The 22,271-nt window shown below is 36.0% G+C and overlaps 1 protein-coding gene across 2 annotated transcripts in view; it reads left to right on the top strand.

The window, feature by feature from the left end:
* The window catches only part of TBC1D19 (TBC1 domain family member 19), a gene marked incomplete at its 5' end in the record, with an annotated part of 168,324 nt that extends 153,624 nt beyond the window's left edge, over window positions 1-14,700 (top strand). For both annotated transcript variants that reach the window (XM_079698769.1, XM_079698770.1), the window contains 4 exons: window positions 990-1,081; window positions 7,991-8,106; window positions 13,430-13,500; window positions 14,511-14,700. In XM_079698769.1, the coding sequence (XP_079554895.1) occupies window positions 990-1,081; window positions 7,991-8,106; window positions 13,430-13,500; window positions 14,511-14,585 (354 nt within the window). In that variant the 3' untranslated portion in view covers window positions 14,586-14,700. The remainder of the gene's footprint in view (window positions 1-989; window positions 1,082-7,990; window positions 8,107-13,429; window positions 13,501-14,510) is intronic.
* Between the last annotated feature and the right edge of the window lie 7,571 nt (window positions 14,701-22,271).

A 22,271-nucleotide genomic window follows, 5' to 3' on the forward strand; every position in this document is an offset into this window, starting at 1 on the left:
TTTTCTTATAACTCATCCTTAGCCTCAGATTTCTTACTCACATATTCTGTACCATTTTACACTTCAGAGTTTCAAAAAAATGTTTTTAACTGGCTGCCCAGTAGATACCCGTGATGTTTTCCCTGTGCAGACCGCTGAAGCTTGCCACTGAGCAACTCTGGATATGCCTTCTCTATATCCGTGCTGACCCTAAGGTGTCCTTTTTCAGCTGATTGATTGGGACAGCCCTGCCTCTGCCCTTTCTTTATTCAGTGAAATAAAGACTTAACAGGCAGTCATCTCCTTTTCTGGCTTGCAGCCAGACTTAACTATTTGGAACCATGACAGCCTTATTTCTTTGGAAATTCAAAAAGAGGATTAAAACTTCCTTACAAAGATCAACGCTGAGGAATGCTGAGCTGCAAGAAAGACTTTATTCAGAGTTGTCAAGTAATAAATGCACTTGAAAAACAATCTACTTTGTACTCTACAGATAATGCCCTTTTAAAAAAGTGGATTTCAGTTTTTAAAAAAGTTATCCTTATACTAAGTAATCAAACATTCTTGTTTGATAACTTCCTGATGCAAATTTCAAACAGTCTTTCCCTGGGGATGGATTTCAATGAAAGAGTTAAAAAAGCAGGTAATATTTTCCCTGATGGATGAGACAGCTGGAAGGGAAGAGACATATGGAGGAGAAAGTGAAGGGTGTGGCTATAGCACCAGAGAAATACCTGGAAACTGGAATGCATCCAGAAAAAACTAATTTTGCTGGGCCTACGTGATACTATATGACTTACAGAGAAGCAAGTTTTTCTATAAAATGACGTTTTCCTTGAATTTCTAACATTGCTACATGCCAGGTTACGTGGGGAGCCTATTGTTGTTAAAAAGGAAAAAATATTTATATTGATAATCTTTTTCTCATTTCCATTTGAATAATTTAATGGCAGAGTTCATTTTTAAATACTAAATTATACATTTCTCTTGTGATTTATTATTGTATCCAGGGTATTGTGTCACTCTGTCTGCTGTTTGAAACTCTTCTTCAAACTTATCTCCCCCAACTCTTTTATCATCTACGAGAAATTGGGGCTCAACCGTGAGTATTTTTCTCTCCTATTTGAAGAATAAATTGATATCAGAAGGCTCTTTTTCATCATCAAAGACACAGTAATTTTTCAGAGACATTAAACTAACAGTTTCCCCAATAAAACAATAATTATCAAGTAGTAAATTATAACTCGACATTGTGCCAGAAATTCTTGGGAGACTTACCAAAATCCTAATAAATTCTTATTTGCTTGGATTTTTGTGCTTGGTACAAGAATCACCAAAAGAACTAGTTTCTATTCATAATGAAAGGTATTGGCCAAACTGAGGCAAAAATTTGTGGGAACAAATACTACCTGAGAAATGTGATAATACTAAAATTAAGTTGGTTTAGGCCAAATTTATCAGAAAACAATTTATGAAAGACAGAAAGAAAGTTTGCTGGCTTTCATTAAAGGAATCTAGATCGATTATTTACCAATGGTTGTACACTGTGATTTTTTCTTCCAAAAGCTTGAATTTTTGTTCATTTATCTCAGTATGAGTTATCAGTGAATATGTAGGGTACCTGTGGACCTCATTATTATTGGTTCTCTTTTCTCTTTTTTAATTAACAGTGTCTTAAGGCAACAGAAATTTCCAAATGATTTATCAGTGTTTTGTTACTGTCTTCCTTTCTGTGTAACCATTTTCTCCTATATAAGGGCATATTTGAAAGGAGCACTAACTCTTTGAGACCACAAAAGTAGTTAATGGGAAATAGAATCCATAGCCGATGGATGGATGGATGGATGGATGAGTGGGTGGGTGGGTTTAAGAGACAGACCCAGATTCAAATTCTATCTCTACTAAACTATAAAATCCTGATAAAGTTATTTAATTTAACTAAGCCTCAATTTCTTTCATTAAATCAAGATAATTTAATTTATTCATCTTTAAAATCAAGAGAATTCCTACCTCATGGAGTTGTTTAAAGATTGAATATGTATATATATTGATATATATATGTATATATATATACATATATATTTCCATTCTGAAATCACCATTGAATTTCAGACATTTTAGATCTTAGAAATGCCATTTATAAAACAACACCTCATATCATCCTTTGATAACACCTAGGTGACACTCTTTCTTTTGTAGACATTAAAAAACAGGATTTTATTAATAATTAATATTATAAAACAAGAATATGGCAGAAATATTTTATATTACATACAAGTCATTTTTTCTTGTGGTAAACTGACCTTTATTTTACTACTGTGAAATGAATATTTGAATATAACTATGCTTTTCCTTACTAGAGTGAAGATATTTAGTTTATTGCTAGAAACTAAAATCCTGATTTTTTTCTAGTCTATTTATACACTTTAATCATTAAAAGGAACAAATTTATTTCAGTGAATTATAAACATTAAAGTTCTGATGCAAGAGAAAATATAAAAATTTAATTATCAGGCTAGAAATCAATTATTAAAAGGCTTTCATGAATTAAAACTAATGCTATTGGAAGGTTTTTAATTTAGAATTTAATTTTTTTACTAGATATAGGATTCTTCAGGATATCTCCTTCTTCTTGAGTACTTAGTGCATTTTATCTAAGTTATCATATTTATGGACATAAATTATTCATAGTATTCCATAATAATTCTTAATTAGCCTTTTAATATCTATAGAATCAGAGTGACATTACCGCTCTCATTCCTGAGACTGATATTTGTATCTTGTTTCTCTCTCTTGGTTATTCTGTCCAGAGGTTTATTAATTTTATTCTTCTTTGAAAGAATCCATTTTTGGTTTCATTGATTTTGTTTTTCTATTTTCAGTTTCATTGAGTTATACTCTTTTATTTGTTATTTCCTTCTGTATGCTTGCTTTAGTTTTGTTTTGGTCTTGTCTTTCTACTTGTTTAAGGTGAAATTTAGATAATTAATTTGAGACATTTATTCTTTTCTAATATAAGCAATAATGTTATAAATTGCCCTCAAAGCACTGCTTTACCTCCACTCAACAAATTTTGATGTGTTATGTTTTCACTTTCATTCAATTCAAAATGTTTCTTAATTTCTCTTGTGACTTCCTCTTTGACCATAGTTTATATAAAACTGCATTGTTTAATTTCTAAATATTTGGAAAGATATTATATCTTTCTGTTATTGATTTCTATTATAATTCTGTTACAGTTAGACAATGTGCTTCATAAGATTTTAGTTCTTTTAAATGTGTTGCAGTTTGTTTTATGACCCAGAATATGATCTATCTTGATGAATCTTCCATATACACTTGAAAATAATTCGTATGCTGCTAGTGTTGAGCAGAATGTTCTGTAAGTGGTAATGAAGTCAAGTTTGTTGATAATGTTCAAGACTTCTATACACTTGTTAATTTTCTGTCTACTTTTTCTATTGATTATTGAGAAAGAAGTGTTAGAGTCTCCAATTATAATTGTGAATTTGTCTTTTTATTTCTGCATTGCTATATATATTTTTACTTCATGTATTTGACTCTGTTTTTAGGAGAATTGATCTTTTTATCATTATATAATGTCTTTTCCTAGCAATAAATCTACTATGTCTGATATAGCCATTCCAGCTTTCTTTTTATTACAATTTGTATAGTGTATTCTTTTCTGTTTTTTTACTTTTAACGTATTGATTATCAATGTCTTTACTTTTCAGGTGGCTTTCTTGTCAAAAGTATATTTGGGTCTTTCAGTGTGGCAGTTTGTCTTTTAATTGGTGTGTTTATTCCATTTACATTTAATGTAATTGATATTATTGGATTAAAATAATATCAATTGATATTATTTACTATCTTGATAGACATTTTTTTGTTTGTCCCATGTGCTCTTTTTTCTTTTTTTCCTCTTTTCCTGCCTACTTTATTTTTTTTTTAGTTTTTTTTATTTTTGGCCACATCGGGTCTTAGTTGTGTCACACAGGATCTTTCATTGCAGCATGCAGGCTTCCCTCTAGTTGTGGCGTGGGGACTTAGTTGCCCCGCAGCATGTGGGATCTTAGTTCCCCGGCCAGGGATCAAACCCACGTCCCCTGCACTGAAAGGCAGATTCTCAATTACTGGACCACCAAGGAAGTCCCTCCTGCCTACTTTTGTTTGTTTGTTTGTTTGTTTTTAATTTATTTATTACTTATTTATTTATTTTCTTTATTTTTGGCTGCATTGGGTCTTAGTTGCAGCACACGGGATCTTCATCAAGGCATACAGGATCTTTCGTTGCAGCATGCGAGCTTCTCTATAGTCGTGGTGTGCAGGTTTTCTCTTCTCTAGTTGTGGCATGCAGGCTCCAGGGCAGGTGGGCTCTGTAGTTGTGGCATGCAGGTTCCAGAGCGTGTGGGCTCTGTAGTTTGTGGCACGCAGGCTCTAGTTGAGGTGCATGAGCTCAGTAGTTGTAGCACATGGACTTAGTTGCCCCACAGCATGTGGGATCTTAGTTCCTTGACCAGGGATCGAACCTGTGTCCCCTGCATTGTAAGGTAGATTCTTTACCACTGGACCACCAGGGAAGTACCCCTCCTGCCTACTTTTGAATTGAATAATTTTTTACTCCATTTTATCTCCAGTATTTGATTATTATTTATACCTTTCTAAAAATATTTTTTGATAAGTGTCTGTCTTAGTTCAGTCTGCTATAACAAATTACCGTAAACTGTATGGCTTATAAACAGCAGAAATTTACTTCTCACAGTTTTGGAGACTGGAAGTCTAAGATCAGGTTGCTAGCATTGTTGAGTTCCAGAGAGGACCTTCTTCTAAGTTGCAGACTGCTTCTCATTGTATCCTCACATGATGGAGAGCAGAGAGGAAAAAGAAGCTCTCACATGACTCTTATGAATGCACTAATCCCAAACATGAGGACCTACCTTCATAACTTTATCTAATGCTAATTAACTTCCAAAGGCCACACACTCTTTCCTAATACCATCACATTGGGAGGTAATTTCAATATATGAATTTGGGGGTGGGAGTGGGGACACAAGCATTCAGTCTATAACAGTGCCCTAGGATTTACAATATACATCTTTAATTTATCACCTTCTACTTTCAAATAAACTCCAGGCCTGGAGGGTTTCATGGGCAAATTCTATAAAACACGTCAGGAAGAAATAATATCAATTATTGTTTTTCTGTGGCTGCTGTCAAGATCTTTATCTTTAGATCTTAGCAGTTTGATTATTATGTATCTGGACATGGATTTCTTGGGTTTATCCTGTTTAGGGTTTGCTTAACATCTTGAATTTGAGGCTTATTTCTTTTGCCAAATTTAGGAAGTTTTCAACCATTATTTCTTCAAATATTTTTTCTACACCACACTCATTATCCTTTTCTTCTGGGACACAAATATTAAAACTTTTAGTCTTATCTCACAGCTTCCTGAAGCTCTGTTCATTTTGTTTTCAATCCTTTTTACTCTGTAGTTCAGATTGGACACTTCTATTGATTTATATTTAAATTCACTGGCTCTCTCAATGGTTATTTCCATTTTGCTATTGGATCCATCCAGTGAGGATTGTTTTGTTGTTGATGTTGTTGTTGTATTTATCAGTTCTAAAATTTCCATTTGGTTCTTAACAAAACTCAGAATTGTGTATTAATAAGGGCAAATTCTACTATACATAAATTATACCTCAATAAACTTTATTTCTAAGAAGTTGAATCTGTGCTGTATACTAGGGAGCAGAAGGCATGATATGTGGTGCTGTTGTTCTAATAAGACACTGAGAGATCCAGTAAAATGAAACTAGTTGAAGTTAATAATTTAGACTTAAAAGTTAGTGAATTATTTAAATTTAAAATAATTGGTGGCTAAAAGTTTCTTTGGCATCTATAAAGAGATACTCTAAAACCAACCAAAAATCTTGATTTATCAATACTACTGCCTACATGTACTTTGTTATATTAGAACAATAGTTATCTAGTATTGAGGAATTTCTGAAACTTGGGCGTCCTTTTTCAGTCTCAAGAAAGTTAATGTGACACCAACAAAGGCAATCTCTCAATCCCATTTTCTCTTTTAAGAAAAAGTACAGATATTTATCTATATAACAATTTTAACAAAGAATTTGGCTAGAACCTCTCAGGGGCAGTCAAGTGATGTTTAATTGCCAATAGATAGTACAGAAATTGAGAGACTATTTAACCTCTTCAGGAACCAAAACCAAAGAGTTTGTTTCCTGATTCTAGAGATAAATTGTAATTGTAACATAACCTATTTATGAAACAATAGGATCTCATACTTCTTAGGAGGTTTTTTTTTTTTTTTTTGCAAAATAGAATTTAATTGAATTTTCTGGTTGATTTTTCAGAGTTCTGATGACCTCCTCTATAAAACTAAGGGTTTCAAATCAGAGATCTATTTCTTTTTTTTTTTTTTTTGCTGTATGCGGGCCTCTCACTGCTGTGGCCTCTCCCGTTGCGGAGCACAGGCTCCGGACACGCAGGCCCAGCGGCCACGGCCCACAGGCCCAGCCGCTCCGCAGCATGTGGGGTCTTCCCAGACCGTGGCATGAACCTGTGTCCCCTGCCTCGGCAGGCAGACTCTCAACCACTGCACCACCAGGGAAGCCCCAGAGATCTATTTCTAAGGTCCCTTATAGCTTTTTTTTTTTTTAAGATTTAATTTTATTTTTTATTTTTAGCTGCGTTGGGTCTTTGTTGCTGTGCGCAGGCTTTCTCTAGTTGCGGTGAGCAGGAGCTACTCTTCATTGCGGTGCGCGGGCTTCTCCTTGCGGTGTCTTCTCTTGTTGCAGAGCATGGACTCTAGGTGCATGGACTCAACAGTTGTGGCTCGTGGGCTCTAAAGCACAGGCTCAGTGGTTTGAGGCATGGGCTTAGCTGCTCCATGGCATGTGGGACCTTCCCAGACCAGGGTTCGAATCTGTGTCCCCTGCATTGGCAGGCCAATTCTTATCCACTGTGCCACCATGGAAGTCCCCCTATAGCTTTAAAACTAGTTTTCTTTGTCTTTTTTCATCCTTTGTAGCCATTTGAGTGAAATGTAGGAATATAATGTATTGAATTGGAAAAATATGCAGCTATCAAGCTCTTTCAAGTATCTTGAATAAAAATTCAAATGTTCTTGGCTTGCCTGGAACTGTTAAGACTATAAGATCACCTCATTGATAACTAATTAGTACACACCCTGAAAAACAGAATGTAGAAGTGAGTTTTCTAAAGAATGAACTATAATATAAAGTAGGACCCAGGAATATAATTCTTTCTCTTAATGCTTTTGAGACCACTAATTTGAGGACTCATGGTTTCTCACCATTGCACTTTTTACAGCTTTTAATAGAGTATTTGAGGTTTTTTTTAATTTATTTTATTGAAGTATAGTTGATTTACAATGTTTTGTTAATCACAGCAGTGTTTCAGTTATACGTATATATACATTATTTTTCATATCCTTTCCATTATGGTTTATCACAGGATATTGAATGTAGTTCCCTGTAGGAACAGTAGGACCTACAACAGTAGGACCTTGTTGTTTATCCATTCAATACCATAATAGTTTGCATCTGCTAATCCCAAACTCCCCATCTATCCCTCCCCCCTCCCCCTTGGCAACCACAAGTCTGTTTTCTATGTCTGTGAGCCTGTTTCTGCTTCATAGATAAGTTCATTTGTGTCATATTTTAGATTCCACATATAAGTGGTTTTATGTGGTATTTGTCTTTCTCTTTCTGACTTCCTTCACTTAGTATGATAATCACTAGGTACATCCATGTTGCTGCAAATGGCATTATTTCATTCTTTTTTATGGCTGAGTAGTATTCCATTGTATATATGTACAGTGCTTGAGTTTTAAATGCCCATGTGATTTTTCAGACCCACAAAGGAGTTACCTAATAATGGAACTGGTTGAGTTCTTCTGATACTGCTTTTTGACAAGAAAAAATTCCACTGGTAAAATTTCTTTTTTTTTCTTTGCTTACAGACTTCGCATATCATTTAAATGGATGGTTCGAGCTTTCTCTGGATACTTAGCTACAGATCAACTCTTGCTTTTGTGGGATAGAATCCTAGGGTACAACTCTCTAGAAATTCTTGCTGGTAAGAGTAAGTGCTTGTTTGTAAAACACATGCTCTTTTTATAGTAATGCCCCTTTCCTTTGTAACATTCACCATCTGTAATTGGAATTTGAGTCATTTCTAATTCATGAACATTTAGTAGATTTATCTGCCTTAGAAGGCAAGCACTGAGATTCTGCAATCTAAATACATCTGCATAACTGCCCATCACATCTATTCCTAGTCTTTTTTCATTGCTTCTAGAAATGTCCAGCTCCCCTCCCCTGCTTTTAGTCCAGCCAGGGCTTACAGTCTCAGCACCTGTGAGGTTTGCACAGCAGAGTGTAGGTATACTTCTGTTCTTTTCCTGACTCCTCTGACTACCTTAGTGTTCTGTTCTGTGCCCTTTCTCAACTACTACCTAAAATCCAAACTGAGACTGAGCCTCCCTGCATAGTTGAAATCTCAGCTCTTCTGGACTTCAGTTTATACTGAACTCAAAACCTTTTCCTTGTTGCTAACAGTCTCTGACTCCTGCCCTGGTAACTGAGTTTCCCCTTTTACATATTCTCTTAAGCCAAAAAGAAATTCATCTTCTTTTCAGAAAGCCACAAATCCATCTCTTATTTAATAATTAAGTTCTTACAACAGATATACACAGAGGGCGACTGTGTGATAACCATAGAGCACAGATTTCTTATTATATTATTTTGCTTCTCTGTGTGTAAAATCGACTCAATTATTTTTATCATTGAAATTATCAGGGAATTCAAATAAGTATTACAGGGTTTTCACATGGATGGAGAGCAGAGAAGTTGGCAGAGTGCTGGTTCCAACCTTCTCCAGTTTTGTGACATTGAACAAATTATTTAATCTTTACCCAGTGATAGCATTGTAAAGACACCTCTCTGGGCCATTTGGAAATAATGCTTAATTGATGACTCTTTTCTTGCAGAAGATTCTCTAGGTACCATATTAACATTTTTGAATGCTGAAAGTTCGAGTAATTAGGTGGCATTTTGAAAAGGAAAAGTGAGGTAATAATAAAGTGCCATGAAGATAAATGTTGCCCCTGGTATAATGAGAGATATCATTTACTGGGGTTTTTAACAACTCCCAGTATCCTTCTATCTCAGTTGTTTTTAAAGCCCATACAAATATGAGTTAGGAAAAAGTGGTCTGCCATCACCTCTTTTGGCTGAATGGCAGTGATACATACAATCTAGAGACAAAAGGGAATCCTAGAGGTCATCAGGTATAACTTCTTTTAAATATTTCTAACAGGCAGTCCTCATCCTGTGTTTGAACATTCAGTGTTGGATAATCCCTGTCTTACCAAGTAGCCCATTTCATTTCTGGATAATATAACTTTTTTTTTTTTTGGCCACGTTGCATGGCATGTGGGATCTTAGTTCCCCCACCATGGATCAAACCTGCACCCCCTGCAGTGGAAGCGCGGCATCTTAACCACTAGACCGCCAGGGAAGTCTCCCTGGATAATATAACTTGTTAAAATGTACTGCTGTTAAACCAGGATCATCATCATGTTTTTTCTACTCTCTCACCCCCTCCTTTCCTCAAAGTCTTCTATTTTCCAGGTTAAGTAGCCTTGTTTTTTGCTACCATTTCTCAGGTAACAGGATTTTAGATTTTCTACCAAATAACTCTTCTGGGTAAGGCATAAATTTTGAAGAGTATTGTATGTAGCTTTTTGTATCATTTCAAAAAACCTTAGAGCATGTTAAAGAAATGGGCTCAGTATTAGAAAGTACTTTCTAATAATTAGGACTTTCCAAAAGTAGAATGGGCTTTTTAACTGTCATCTGAAGGGTTAAGAGGTTTTCTATCATGAAAAAAATGTTGAATTGGAAGACCTTCAAAGCATCTTCTAATTTAAAGTCTCCCATTCTGTGACTTATCACCCCTCAGGAAACTGAATTGAAAGAGAAATGAATGTTGAATGCTGCATTTGCTCTAAGCCACGTACTTTGCTGTAAGCTTAATACATTAATAAAAAAGTTATTGATGTATAGGTAGAAATGTAGTTTACACTATTGCATCCATTCAGTTTCTCTGTGTGTTTTTAAAAAATCAACAGAGGGGCTTCCCTGGTGGCACAGTGGTTAAGAATCCACCTGCCAGTGCAGGGAACACAGGTTTGATACTTGGTCCAGGAAGATCTCACATGCCGCAGAGCAACTAAGCCCGTGCGCCACAACTACTGAGCCCGTGCGCCTAGAGCCCACATGCTCTGCAACAAGAGAAGCCACCGCAATGAGAAGCCTGCACACCTGCAAAAAACAACCCAACACAGCCAAAAGTAAAAACAAACAAATAAATAAATTTATTTTTAAAAAAATCAACAGAGAAGAATTGTAGAACATCTAGAAATGGAATTAGACTAATGGGAATTCGTACCATGGAATTCAGATAAAGAGCCATAGGGTAGGTAATTGCATGTAGATGTGTATATAAGTTAGTTTTGATTATTTTATACATTTTTTGGTCTGAATATTTTGTGACCACCTTTTTTGCTCAACTGAGCTTATGTAGTCTTTAGAAATATTTTAGTAAATATTACTGGTTTCAATTATGAACTAATTAGGGCCTTTTGAAGAACAGTTTAAAGCATAGGTGTCTTAATGTTCATGATAGAGTTGCTTAAAATTAATGAGAACAGTTTAAAAAACCAAAGGAAATATTTGAGTTTCTATATTTCATATGAAGCATGACTTCAGTTGAAAATATCCCAGGACTTCACTGGTGGCGCAGTGGTTAAGAATCCGCCTGCCAATGCAGGGGAAACGGGTTCGAGCCCTGGTCCGGGAAGATCCCACATGCCGCGGAACACCTAAGCCCATGGGCCACAACTACTGAGCCTGTACTCTAGAGTCCGCGAGCCACAACTACGGAAGCCCGCATGCCTAGAGCCCATGCTCCGCAACAAGAGAAGCCACCACAATGAGAAGCCTACGCACTGCAACAAAGAGTAGCCCCAGCTCGCCACAACTAGAGAAAGCCCACGCTCAGCAATGAAGACCCAACACAGCCAAAAAAAAAAAAATTTTTTTTAATTAAAAAAAAAGAATATCCCAAAGTATAGACCTCTTCTCCTTGGCAAATAAACCTGCTCTGAGGAAGGACTGGGCAGAGCAATCATGAAGCAGACGGAAAGGAACTTCTGTGATGTGACACCAAGATAAATAAAGGTTGTGAGCACATAAGCATTTTGGATGCTAAAGTCAATTAGTAACTTCTCTTTTATTCCCCCTCTTATCTACCTGTGGAAAAACTATATATTTCCCACCATGTAAAACTCTTTCCTGCTACAGTGGAAAATTTGACCATCCTGTCAAGCTTTCACCAACTCCTTTAAATTATACTCAAAAAAGGAAATAGTGACCACAACCCTTAGCTCCTAAAATGTCTCTATTTTCAAATATGATTCCAGATATTAGAAAACTATAAAGAAGTAGTTGGTCCACAGAAATGGTTTTCTTTGATATTCTTATAAAAATGGAAGCTGAGGGACTTTAGGTACTTAAGTTTTCTCCATTTCAATTAAAGGGTAAATTCTTTGCCCCAGGTCTCTTATATCCCTTGTTACATATTAAATAATCCCAGCTGATGACTTTTTAAATTTTGTTTTACCACTACCATCTTTTTTTCTCCCAGAATTTTCCTAACTAGTTCTAATGTTTTTTTTGACAAACTGTCCAAAATCTGTTGTCCCCTTGAAAAATTCCTGTGCTTCCCAGTCACTCTGCCTCTATCTGGGGAAATTAAGAGACCTGGATCCTGACTTCTACTCCATAGGCATGACCCCTATCAGGTGGTCCAGAACCCAGTACCACCATGCATAATCCTTCAGGCCATCTCTGGAAAACCATTCTTTTTTTTTTTTTAATTGAAGTATAGTTGATTTACAATGTTGGGTTAATTTCTGCTGTACAGCAAAGTGACTCAGTTATACATGTATATACAGTCTTTTTTATATTCTTTTCCATTATGGTTTATCCCAGGGGAAAACCATTCTGAGAGACAAGAGGGAAGGTGATTCTTAGGAAAGCAGACAGATCTCTATATCAGGGATGAGTCATTACTGCTTACCTTCAATCTCAAAAATGTAATCACATAGTGGTTAAATGCTTGAGCTCTAGGGCCAAAGTTGAGTAGTCACTCTACTATTTTCTACCTGTGTGACTCTGAATATGTCATCCAAACTCACAGTTCCTCAGTTTCTACATTAGTAAAATAGGGCTAACAATAGTACTTAACTCATTTTTGGTATGAGAATTAACTGCTATTATCATTATTATTACTTCCATAGTAAAAATGTATTTTTAAAAAACACTTGCATTATCTATGCAATATACTTAGGAACGAGTCTTCCAAATAATTTTAAAGATTCCTTACCATTCATCTCTTAAACTTTAAGGACTTGTTGGGTAGGGAATGTACTACCACTACTGGTGATGAAAAAACTTGGGGAGAATTCAAGAGTCACCTCCAGGCAGTACCGTTTCCTTATCAGATTTGCCTGAACCTATTACATGGTCCTTCCATTGTTCATGATGACTCATTCCCTTTCACAAAGTTTTATGGTAGATTATATAGTAAGACATAATGCATGTCAGCATTACTCTTTTTTCATATGCAGATGATTAATGGGAACAAAAATCCAAATGTTTTCTACTCAGTATATATTATTGACCTTCAAGATGTTCTCTAATGGTTTGGTTTATTTTCTTTTCAAAGTTTCAACTTCTTTTTCTGTGGCCAACATTAATGTAAATGTCAGGATCAATCCCACAGTAGCCCGCCCCACAGACGTATCCATTTATGACACTCTAAGAAAGTCAATGCTGAGCGTAAAAATATAAATACAACAAAATAGTATAAAAATATTTTTAAGGAAAGACTTTATTGGCACATTTTTATCAGGATACCTCCTTGATACATATGAAACATCATGATATATTTAAAAATTCAGTCTGTATATAACTTTTCAGAAGGCTCTCCATTGCATTAGTAAGAAACACCGGCATCAAAATAAATCTTTATTTATAAGATAGTCATTAGATCTTCATGCCATTTAAAAATTGTTACAGTTGAAGTTATAGGTATGAAACAATTTATAAAATGGCTTTTTTGAAATCACTAAAATTTCCCTTTTTCCCAAAACTTCGCCATCAAGCCACTGTTCTCCAGAACAATTCCATTCATCACAAGGCCTTAACTCAGAATGCAGGATGCAGTTGTGAAGCACTAATTCTGAGCCCTCATAGTGGGTTGTGGGCATAGCAGTAAAATTGTCTGGCTGATGAGTAGACCAGCAGTTGAAATAGTGTGCATTCTTTTCCAGTCCTGGCAGCTGCTGTGTTTGCTTTCCGAGCAGTGAACCTGATGGAGGTGACATCACTGGCTGCAGCTGAAGTAAGGATAAGTTTCACTCAGATGGGATGGAAATAGTTTCTGAGAGATTGCCAGGCTCTGGCACTTTAGTGTCAGATGCATAGGACACACATTACTCGCAGCCTAATTTTTTAACTTGGGTAAAACCCATAGGTTTTGAACTAAGTAATATTAAGTATTCAGAATTCCTTAATTACTTGAAAACAATGTTCTTGTGAAGGAGTCATAAACAAATTATTATGGGAAACCACTATAACCATTACAGGAAACAAGATACCTAGCAGTTTTAATAGAAACTATTGGGGCTTATGTTGCATTTTCTTATAATTGTTCACATCCATGTGTTATGCTCATAGAACAAAGACAAGCTAGTTGAAAGAATTAAAGAACATGTGTTTGGATAGTATAGTAAAGATACATGGGCTTTTTGGTTATTTTTAGTTGTGAGTTAATTATTTAAAGCTCATTTCTTTTCAGTAGTATATCTTACACCTGAAGCATGGTTCAATTAAATAGTGGCTTACAATATTACTCTATTTGTTATCTCTCATAGAAATGTAAATTTTATCCTTAAAATAGCCGCCTACATTCTTTGTTTAAAGGGAAGAGGATGTTTATGCACCTTGCAACTGAGTAAACATTAGTTCCATCTTAAAGTGATTTCCTAAAGTCAGTTACTCCTTAGTATAACGGGACTAGGATTCATAATGTACGTTTATTTATAGAAGCAAGTTGAAATGTTAGACCTCTTATAAACTCATGCTACCTTGTATATTTGAAGAAGGCTCAAGGCTAAAGTCCAGATTATTTTCTACTGCACATTTGAGTATTTTGCACGTTCTAACATTAAGATGTTCAGAAAAGAGAAAGAAGGTTGTATCTTCAGTACAGAGATTTGGGACCAATCTGAAGAATTTAGAGTGTGTTGATATCAGAATTACATTGTAAAGGTGTTTCTGTGTTTATTTCATAGGCTTCACTTTGCTGATCAGAATGCCGATATTAATCATTCCTTTTGTTTTTTGTTTCAGGCAGTTCTTGCTGACCTTTCTACTTTAAAAGTTATGCCTCTTCTTCAAATTTTTCTGTTTGCTACTGTCACCTGATCTTCTTCAAGGTCACTGACAACACATCTAGTTTTTCATTAGAAAGTAGTCATGAACTATGCAAACTCTGCATAAAACCAAAATTAAACTTTGCATATAAGCCAATAAAGATCATGTTCCTCCTCAGTTAAACCTAAGTAGTTTTTCACTTTTTGAAACAATAACTCTGCACACCACATATTGCACTGCATGCTGCTGATTTTCAAGAGAGAAGCAGTAGATATAACTTCTGCTAAATTGAGCATACATAGCATAGATAACCCTGGCTTGTAAAAGGCATGTAACAATATATCCAATAAGAACTAAAGATACTGTAATAAACTTGAATAGGTAATGTAGCCTCTGGGACAGTTCTCTTATGTCAGTTTGTAAATTTATCTCTAGATAATGAATCATTTTGTCTTATAAATTGCTTTTCACTCAAAGCCAGGGGTGGGGTAGTATGTGGGAAGACTTGAAAAAGATAATGCTTTTAAGTAGGAATTCAAAGGTACTTTGGTGTTTTTAACAACTTTTCTCTCATCAGAGATCTTCTAGATCCCTCTCCATTTTATTTCTCCCTCTATTGGGGAAGGTCAAATACAGTTGTCTCCACCTGACAGTGTTTTATTCATCACTTTCTGAAAAAAGAAAATAGAATGATCCCTTTAAATTTCTCAACCTTCCATCTCTTAGTTAGAAGACTTGACACTGCTGAGATCTGTTGCCAGATTCCATTACTTTGGAAGTTTACAAAGAGGACACCCAAGGACTCAATGAAAGGAATGAAAAATCAAAATCATATGCACTTTTACTGAAGCTTGGTTTAATGAGATTTACTTCTAGGGCAGAGCAGCTTAGTGAGACCAGAAGTAGGTATTATACATTAATTCTAGAACCGAAGACATTATGCAAGGCATCAATCTTATTTTGGTCCTTATTGTAAGTGGAGGGTCTTATTTTATATTACTTCTTAGAGACCTAGCATTTCTATAATGCAGAATGATAGAATGTGAAAAAAAAGTCCAAAAATCATTGTCTTTCAATTTTATACTCAAATTCAAGATGCTGATCACTTCAATAAAATTCTGAATCAATAGATTGATAGTCTTACTGAATGCTTAGAATTGTATTAAGTTTTATCAAAATCTATTTCCCGAGTCTTTTATTTAGAGAGTATATTTTTAGGAAATGTATGAGGTTTAGCACAAGACTGCAAGTGTAGTGGAATTTTATATAACTACTAGTTATTAATTTGGAAATCTATATCAATGCTTTTATTCATCAGGTACTGGTTGACTTATTGAGGACTAAATAATCATTTATTCAGTGATTGATTCTTAATAAACATGTTATTGCTTTTGAAGGCGATACAATTATAATCATATGCTTTGCCATTCTGTGTGTATACAAATGCACATTCATCACAGGGATAAGCATATACCCATGATTGTTAGGAAGAGAGAGAGTTTTAAATGATTAAGGTCAAATGTGTACAGATACACCCACCTTTGGCTTTTTTCTTTAGGAGAATATTCATAAGTTTTTTGTTTTTTTTGTTTTGTTTTGTTTTTTGGAGGTACGCGGGCCTCTCACTGCTGTGGCCTCTCCTGTTGCAGAGCACAGGCTCCGGATGCACAGGCTCAGCGGCCGTGGCTCACGGGCCCAGCCACTCCGCGGCATGTGGGATCCTCCTGGACCAGGGCACGAACCCATGTCCCCTGCATCGGCAGGCGGACTCTCAACCACTGCGCCACGAGGGAAGCCCCATAAGCTTTTTAAAAAGTAGCAATGTAGTAATCTAGTAGGAGAAATATTAAACTGGAGGAGTTCTTGTCTTAGCTTGAAGTCCCCAGATAATCTAATCTCTCTTATCTGTAATTTGGGTGGGGTATGCGGGGGAGAGGACAGGCAGCAGGAAAGTTTTGTATTTGCTCTGTTTACCTTACAGGGTTGAGTAAGACCAAATGAGAAAATACATTTGAAAGTGATTTTTTTTTTTAACTACAAAGCACCAAGCAAATATAAGAGGTTGTCAGTAATTAATTTTGTTTTGTTTTATTTATTTATTTTTTGGCTATATTGGGTCTTCATGGCTGAGCCAGGCTTCCTCTAGTTGCGGTGAGCCGGGGCTGGTCTTCCTTGCGGTGCGCGGGCTTCTCATTGTGGTGGCTTCTCCTGTTGTGGAGCATGGGCTCTAGGTACACAGGCTTCAGCAGTTGTGGCTCGCGGGCTCTAGAGTGCAGGCTCAGTAGTTGTGGTGCCCAGGCTTAGTTGCTCCGCGGCACGTGGGATCTTCCTGGACCAGGGCTCGAACCCATGTCCCCTGCAATGGCAGGTGGATTCGTAACCACTGCGCCACAAGGGAGGTCCCAGTAATTAATTTTAAATATGACATTTTAAGATCAAGTGGTAGAAGATAATATGTGAAGAATGCCCAACTTCATTAGCATTTGTATGACTTTGTTAATTTGAGACTTCATCTATATCTATAAGAAAATGGACCGTGGCATAGCAGATCCTTTCATTTGGAACAGGTGGCTCTAGCCAGTCATTCTGAATCTGAACCCCAAAGCCAAACCTAGTAGGCTGCCACACATTTCGCTGCTATCACAAACCCCTCTCAGCCATATGCTGCTCTTGGCTGCTTGTTAAAACACTGCATTGAGGGCAGTCAGGTTGCCTTGCCCACTCCATCTCTAACTACACTCACACTACTTCTCTTGACCTCCTCCCTCCAGCATTCTCCCACGCCATCTCCTACCAACCCCTGGCAGCCCCTCACATAGGCTCTGCCAGTGATCACAATGATCTGAGTAACCAGTGATAATTACATCATTATTCTACCTGTGGCATTCTTAATGATGGTGAAATAGCCTAATAGACGAGTGGCATTTGGCTCTTCTGGATTTCAATTCACTCACTATGTATGTATGTAATATGTATGATCTTATATTGTGGAGGAGTTTATTGAACAATCTTTTAGATCAGAATGTTTTGGTAATGCAGCCTTCTGGCTAATTGAAATTTTCAGTGTATCTTAAATGCATAGCACCCACTTACACTCTGCATGTACTCTCTGCCTACTTCATAGAGAAAATAGAGACCATTAGGCTTGAACTCCCTCAGGCTTCCACTTCACAATTTAGCTTTATTCCCCTATACTTATCTTTTTCTTTGTCTCAGGAAGTATCTAATCTGTTCTTACAGCTCTCTAAATACAGGTTTGATTGTGTCACTTACACAGTTAAAAATTAAATGATACCACATTGCTTAAAGGATAAAGTCCAGGCTCTGTATCAGAGTGGGGGAAATTCACCACAGCTTGATCTTTCCATTCCTGTTCTCTCACACTGATCTGTTATCCTGTGCTTCATCCTCACCAAATTACGTGCTCATCCTCAACCAGCTATGGCCTTGTACTTTATCTCTGCCAGAAGGACCTCCATTTTTCAAGGCCCCACTAAAAAACTCTCTACTGTAAGATACCCTGGAGCCTATAAATTAGAATTAATTACACCCTTCTCTTTGTTCTCATAAAACTGCTCATTTACTAATATGGTACTTAGAATATTGAGTGATAGTTTTTTGTATATGTATTGAGTTTCACATCACTTCGTTCTGAAGTGAATTTTCATTGACTAGTCCTAGGAATGGAAGATGAAAGAAGAAATTTGTCCATGTGTGTTTGTACCCCCAGACTTGTTCTAAAAATTGTTGGAATCTGTTCAACAATTATGTTTTTCTTAAAATATAATTCCTCCTAAGTATCTATAGTCTCCCTTCTTCTGCAAAGGCTCTAATTTTTATTTGGAGATCTACCCCTTCTCCATGCGCTTCAGATGAGTCTGACTCCCACCTCCAGGACCTCTGGGTCCTGGCCAAGCCATTATTATGTACCATCTCTCTGACCACAAGGATTGCTTCAGGATCCGTGCAAAACCTAAGACTGTGCAAAATCAATGAAACTTGATTATGAGGCTTTGGTTTAATCTTTCAGGGAAGCTGGATATGAACAAGAGAGGATATAGGGTCTGGAGCTGCTGCAGCCTAGGAATGCAAAAAGGGAGAAGCTGCTCTGTTGACCTTGTTAATTCCCAGGGCACACTCCATCAGTCTACCCCTGGACTGTTTTGTTACATGAGCCAAAAGATTCTCTTTGCAATAGAAAGGATCCTAACCGAAGGTATAGTTACTTTACCTTTTAGGTGATCCTCTACAACATGGATATCATCTTTGGTACAGGACCCCTATCTACACACTGGTTAAACTAGCGGAATCTTTTAAAACTTTTTTTCAGTCAAGACACAAGGATGAAATCTGTGTTCCAGACGTACTAAGCAACCTGCAGTACCTTAAACACATGGTATGTCTCTCTCTCCTTTGGCCCTTTGCCCATACAGCACCCTCTGCTTGGAATGCCTTCTCTTCCCTCTCTACCTAACTCTTACTTGTACCTCAAAATCCAACTCAAGTGTTGCATCATCAGGGAAGATCCCTTCTCTTATGAATTCTCTTCATACCCTAAATATACATAAGCAGTATCTTAGTGATATGTTAGCTTGCCTTTGTCTTCCACTAGACAGATTCCTAAAGGGCAAAAATGGTTTCTTTTTCAGCTTTATATCTCTAGAATCTGGCATATTTCTTGCCCATAGTGAGCTTTAGTCAGTGCTTATTGAATGAACAAATGAAGTCATCTAATTCACTCATTTTACTGATGAGGAAAATTGCTCAGTTCAGAGTAATAACTCACTTGTTCAGTGTCACTCAGCTATTTTACCTGCTAAGTTGATTTGTGGAATTGCCTGTGAAAGTCCAAAAAGGAAAAATATTTTGAGAGAAAAAAATATACACACTTCAGCTCACTCAAGTTATTTCATTTAAGTCAACTTTATTAAGATATAATTTATGTACAATAAAATGTATTCATTTAAATTATACAGTTCTATAAAGTTTGACAAATGTATAAACCCACATCACCACCACCACAGTCAAGATACAGAACATTTCCATCACCTGAAGCAATTCTCTTTATGCTCCTTCCCATTTGATCTTCCATATGCACATTAATTCCAAACAACCATTGATCTGCTCTGTCCCTAAATATTACATTGGTCTTTTCTGGAGTTTCATGTAAATGGAATCATACATATATACTCTTTTGTGTCTGACTTCTTTTGCTCAGCATGATGTTCTGAGATTCATCCATGTTGTGTGATTAGTTTTCCATTCCTTTTTATGACTTAGTAGTATTTCATACAGTTTGTTTACCCATCATTGTTAACGGCCATCCATGTTGTTCTCATGTTTTCATGTATTATGGATACAGCTACTATAAACATTTGTGTGCAAGCCTTCATGTAGAATATCTTCATTTCTTTAGGGTAAATACCTAGGAGTAGAATTGCTGAGTCATATGTAAGCATAAATTTAATTCTCTAAGAAACTCCGAACTCTTTTCTGAAGTGGTTCTACCAGTTTACATTCCCACTAGCAATTTATAAGAGTTCCAGTTGCTGCAGATCCTCACCAACACTTGGTGTTATCATGTTAGTCATTCTAATAGGTGGTTTTAATTTGCATTTCCCTAGTTACTTATGATGTTGAGCATCTTTTTATGTTCATTTGACATTTATACATATCCTTTTATGAAATGTCTAAATCTTTTGCCCATTTTTAATCAGTTACCTGAAGTGGTAAGAATTCTTTATTCTGGTTACACTTCTGGTTTGTAAAATTTTCTCTCAGCCTCTGGCTTGTCTTTTAATTTTTAACTATCTTTTTTTTTTTTTTTTTTTTTGCAGTACGTGGGCCTCTCCCGTTGTGGAGCACAGGCTCCGGACGCGCAGGCTCAGTGGCCATGGCTCACGGGCCCAGCCGCTCCGCAGCATGTGGGATCTTCCCGGACCGGGGCACGAACCCCCGTCCCGTGCATCGGCAGGTGGACTCTCAACCACTGCGCCACCAGGGAAGCCCCTTTAACTATCTTTTAAAGAGCAAAAGTTTTAATTTTGTTGAATCAGTTTATCCATTTTTTTATGGTTCATACTTTTTTTCTCCTATCTAATAAATCTTTTTATAACTCATGGTTACAAAAATTTTTTCCTATGTTTGTTTATAGAAATTTTATAGTTTTAGCTCTTACATTTAGGCCTTTGATTCTTTTTTTTTTTTTTTTTAGTTAATTTTTGTGTATGGTACCAATTAAGGATTGAGAGTCACATTTTGCATATGGATGTACAATTGTTCCAGCACCATTTGCTAAAAAAACTATCCTTTTATGTCAGCACCTCTGTATAAAAGCAATTGATCATATGTCTGTGGGTTTATTTCTGGACTCTTTATTCTTCTCCATGGATTCATGTCTATACTTATTCCAATATCACACTGTCTTGATTTTTGTAGCTTTAGAGTAAATCTTGAAATCAAGTAGTATAAGTACTCTAATTTTGCTCACCTATGTCAAAACTATTTTGGCTGTTTTAAGTTATTTGCATTTCTAAATAATTCTTAGAATCAGCTTTTCCATTTGTACCAAAAAAAAAAAAAAGCTGCTACAATTTTTATTTTTATTGAGATAGCATTAAATCTATAAATAGGTTTGGGAACAATTTATATCTTAACAATATTGAATCTACCAATCCATGAACATGGACTATCTCTTCATTTTCTTTAGGTTTTATTTAGTTTCACTCAGCAATATTTTATAGTTCTCCATGTAGAGTTCTTGCACATATTTTGTTAAAATTATCCCTAATTATTTCACTTTTTATGCTACTGTAAATGGTATTTTTAATTTCAATTTCCAATGGTTTGTTAATATATAGAAATACAGTTGCTTATTTTATATTGACCTTGTATCCTGAGATCTTGCTAAACTTACTACTTCTAGTATCCCTTTTTGTAGCTGCCCTAGGATTTTCTACATATACAATGTGTCATCTATAAATAAAGACACTTTTACATTTTTTTCAAATCTATATGCCTTTTATTTCTTTTTCTTCCTTTATTCACTGACTGGAACCTGCAGTAGAATATAGAAGTGCTGCAGCTCACCTAATTTTAAATTAAATGTACTCCTTTCTTGAATAAGTACAACAAATATTTTAAATATATGTCCATTTACTAGTTTGGCCAGTTTAGGGATTAAACAGTGGAAGGAAATGAGACAGATTCAGAATGAGGTGGGGAGACATATTGGTACAAAGTGAAGATAACTTTGTTAAGTTTTATTTTGCTGATGATCCAAATCGCTTCTTCAGATCATTTAATTAAACAATTGGCCTCAGGTATTAATGTCTTTGTTTTGTTAATTGGGTGATTATTTTATATTACTTCAACTATTCTTTACCCTTAAAACTTTTTTCTTAGATATGTGGTATGCATGTATTTATTCAACAAACACTAAATGCTTACTCTGAACAAGGTACTATTCTGGGTGCTCACGTTTATACGTATTTGTATGTTTGCTTTTTCAGTAATAAATGTGGTAAGAGACATTACTTCTCCTGGAACTAGAATACTAACTAACACCTCTTTTTTCAAAGTAATTGTGCTATCCCTCTTACGATAGGAAGAATAATGTTTCCCCAAAGATTTTCATGTCCCAATCCCTGAATCCTGTGAATGTGTTACCTTATATGACAAAAAGGCATGTTGTTTGTGATTAATATAAGGGATTTGAGATGGGGCTATTATCCTGGA

The sequence above is a fragment of the Hyperoodon ampullatus genome (assembly GCF_949752795.1).
Source record: "Hyperoodon ampullatus genome assembly, chromosome: 1".
Classification (NCBI taxonomy): domain Eukaryota; kingdom Metazoa; phylum Chordata; class Mammalia; order Artiodactyla; family Ziphiidae; genus Hyperoodon; species Hyperoodon ampullatus.